This window comes from Saprolegnia diclina, assembly GCF_000281045.1.
Source record: "Saprolegnia diclina VS20 unplaced genomic scaffold supercont1.256, whole genome shotgun sequence".
In the NCBI taxonomy this organism is placed as follows: domain Eukaryota; phylum Oomycota; class Saprolegniomycetes; order Saprolegniales; family Saprolegniaceae; genus Saprolegnia; species Saprolegnia diclina.
The window spans coordinates 1-1,544 of record NW_008246323.1 but is presented as its reverse complement, the minus strand read 5'-3'; the positions used below and the strand labels follow the sequence as shown (position 1 = coordinate 1,544).

Genomic DNA, 1,544 nt, shown 5'->3' with positions numbered 1-1,544 from the left:
GGTCTCTACTGACGCGCCTCCAGAGCGTGGACCGCTCGCGGCCATTGGCACAATGTATGCAGTCGGAAATGCGCCATCACGTGCGTCACCTAGGCCGTCCACTCTTGGCTCGGCAACAAGGTGCTCGGCGGACCGATGGCTCAGCAAGAGCGTTCTTAAAGGTACTACACCGATCGATACGTCTGGATGTGTGATGCTCTGGCCCGTGTGGACGAGACGTTGGCCGCGAGCGCGAGTTCTGGCGCGCCAAGAGACGCTCCAAGCCGCGGCGATAGACGTAGCGTGGCACGTCACTCGCGGTTGTGGCCCACAACACGGACTTTGAGAGCTTGCTTCCGCACTTGATTCGCGACACCAAGATCTTTGCCCGCGTCAAGCCCCAAACCAAGACGTGGATCGTTCAGCAGCTCGTGGCGCAAGGGTACGTCGCGTCCTGTTACTTTGATACTATCGTCTCGATGTAGACTATTGTCTCGATGTAGAAAATATGGGGAGATATGACGGGCGACAGCACGAGCGACTGTGGCGCGTTCAAGGCCGCGCATGTTGGCTTGGCGCTCTCGGACGCAGCGGTGCCGATTGGTGCGCTGCAGCACCTGAAATGTACTTGGTATCAATCTCTCTCGCGGCGCTGTTTACGAGCCGCAACAAGGACATTTGCGACGTCGTCGCTTGGATTCAAGAAGGTCGCGGTGCGCTCACCACGTCCCTGTTCAAGTACGGGGTCATGTAGTACATGATCGAGACGACGCTCATCACGGTCATCAACCACGTCCAAGCTCCGACAATTGTTTTGTTCCAACGCTGTGGCGTGCGTGAATGGATAGCCAAAATACAATAATGTTGGTTGATTTCATATATCTATATGTCGCCAGAAGTGCGACACTGCCTTTGCCTTGCGCGAGCTCAGCTCGCAGTACAGCCTTCTTGAGACCAAGATTGATCGGTACGAATCCAAGATCGACCAATTGCTGCGCATTGTGCAATGCGCGAATGGCTTGCCGGTGGCGGCAGTCGCCCCAATGTCGGACGAGGTGGTGCCCGTGGACCACGCTCCACCCGCGGTGACGTACTATGCGACCTTCAACACGACGGTGGGCATACTTGTGTACAAGTGGTACCTTGTCGTAGGCGACCATAAGGCGGTCTCGCGTGACCTAGCAATTGTCAACGGCGGCTGCCGTAGATTGACGAGTCTACCTTGGCAATGACGGAGGCAGCTGCGATCGAGTAGACGCGCCCATCCCCTTTGACGACGGTCTCGCCGTCGACGTCGAGTGTTGGCATGCGTTTGCCGTCGATGAGCGCATAGTCGACCGGCATCGGGAGGTCCTCGACGCACTTGCGCATGGACTCGAGCGTCGCCTAGAATGGTGTTGTCGCTATCGCATTGGGTCTGTTTACCTGGAGAATGTTGATGTCGTCGATGCGCGCCGGTGGATTGATCTGCTGGCAAATCACGAGGTGCTCTTTAGCAGGAAGGCAACGTACGTGGACTGCGTATTTGATAGCAGGGTTGGACGTGATTTGGGCAAAGAGCCATT

The 1,544-nt window shown here is 56.7% G+C and overlaps 2 protein-coding genes across 3 annotated transcripts; one reads left to right on the top strand and one right to left on the bottom strand.

Moving 5' to 3' along the window:
• Positions 1–281: 281 nt before the first annotated feature.
• Positions 282–501, top strand: SDRG_17303 (hypothetical protein; the record flags this gene model as incomplete). Its single annotated transcript, XM_008623544.1, has 2 exons — positions 282–421; positions 483–501. Coding segments are annotated over 2 exons (159 nt in total), but the record flags the coding sequence as incomplete, so codon positions are not given.
• A 547-nt stretch (positions 502–1,048) lies between these two features.
• Positions 1,049–1,513, bottom strand: SDRG_17302. Of its 2 annotated transcripts, XM_008623543.1 has the most exons (3): positions 1,492–1,513; positions 1,113–1,446; positions 1,049–1,072 (listed from the first exon to the last, which is right to left on the bottom strand). In XM_008623543.1, the coding sequence occupies exon 2, from the start codon at positions 1,348–1,350 to the stop codon at positions 1,168–1,170; it is 183 nt and encodes a 60-aa protein (XP_008621765.1). In that variant the 5' UTR covers positions 1,351–1,446; positions 1,492–1,513; the 3' UTR covers positions 1,049–1,072; positions 1,113–1,167. The 2 variants fall into 2 exon arrangements, with proteins under 2 accessions (XP_008621765.1, XP_008621764.1); XM_008623542.1 differs by having other exon boundaries at positions 1,051–1,446.
• Positions 1,514–1,544: the final 31 nt, after the last annotated feature.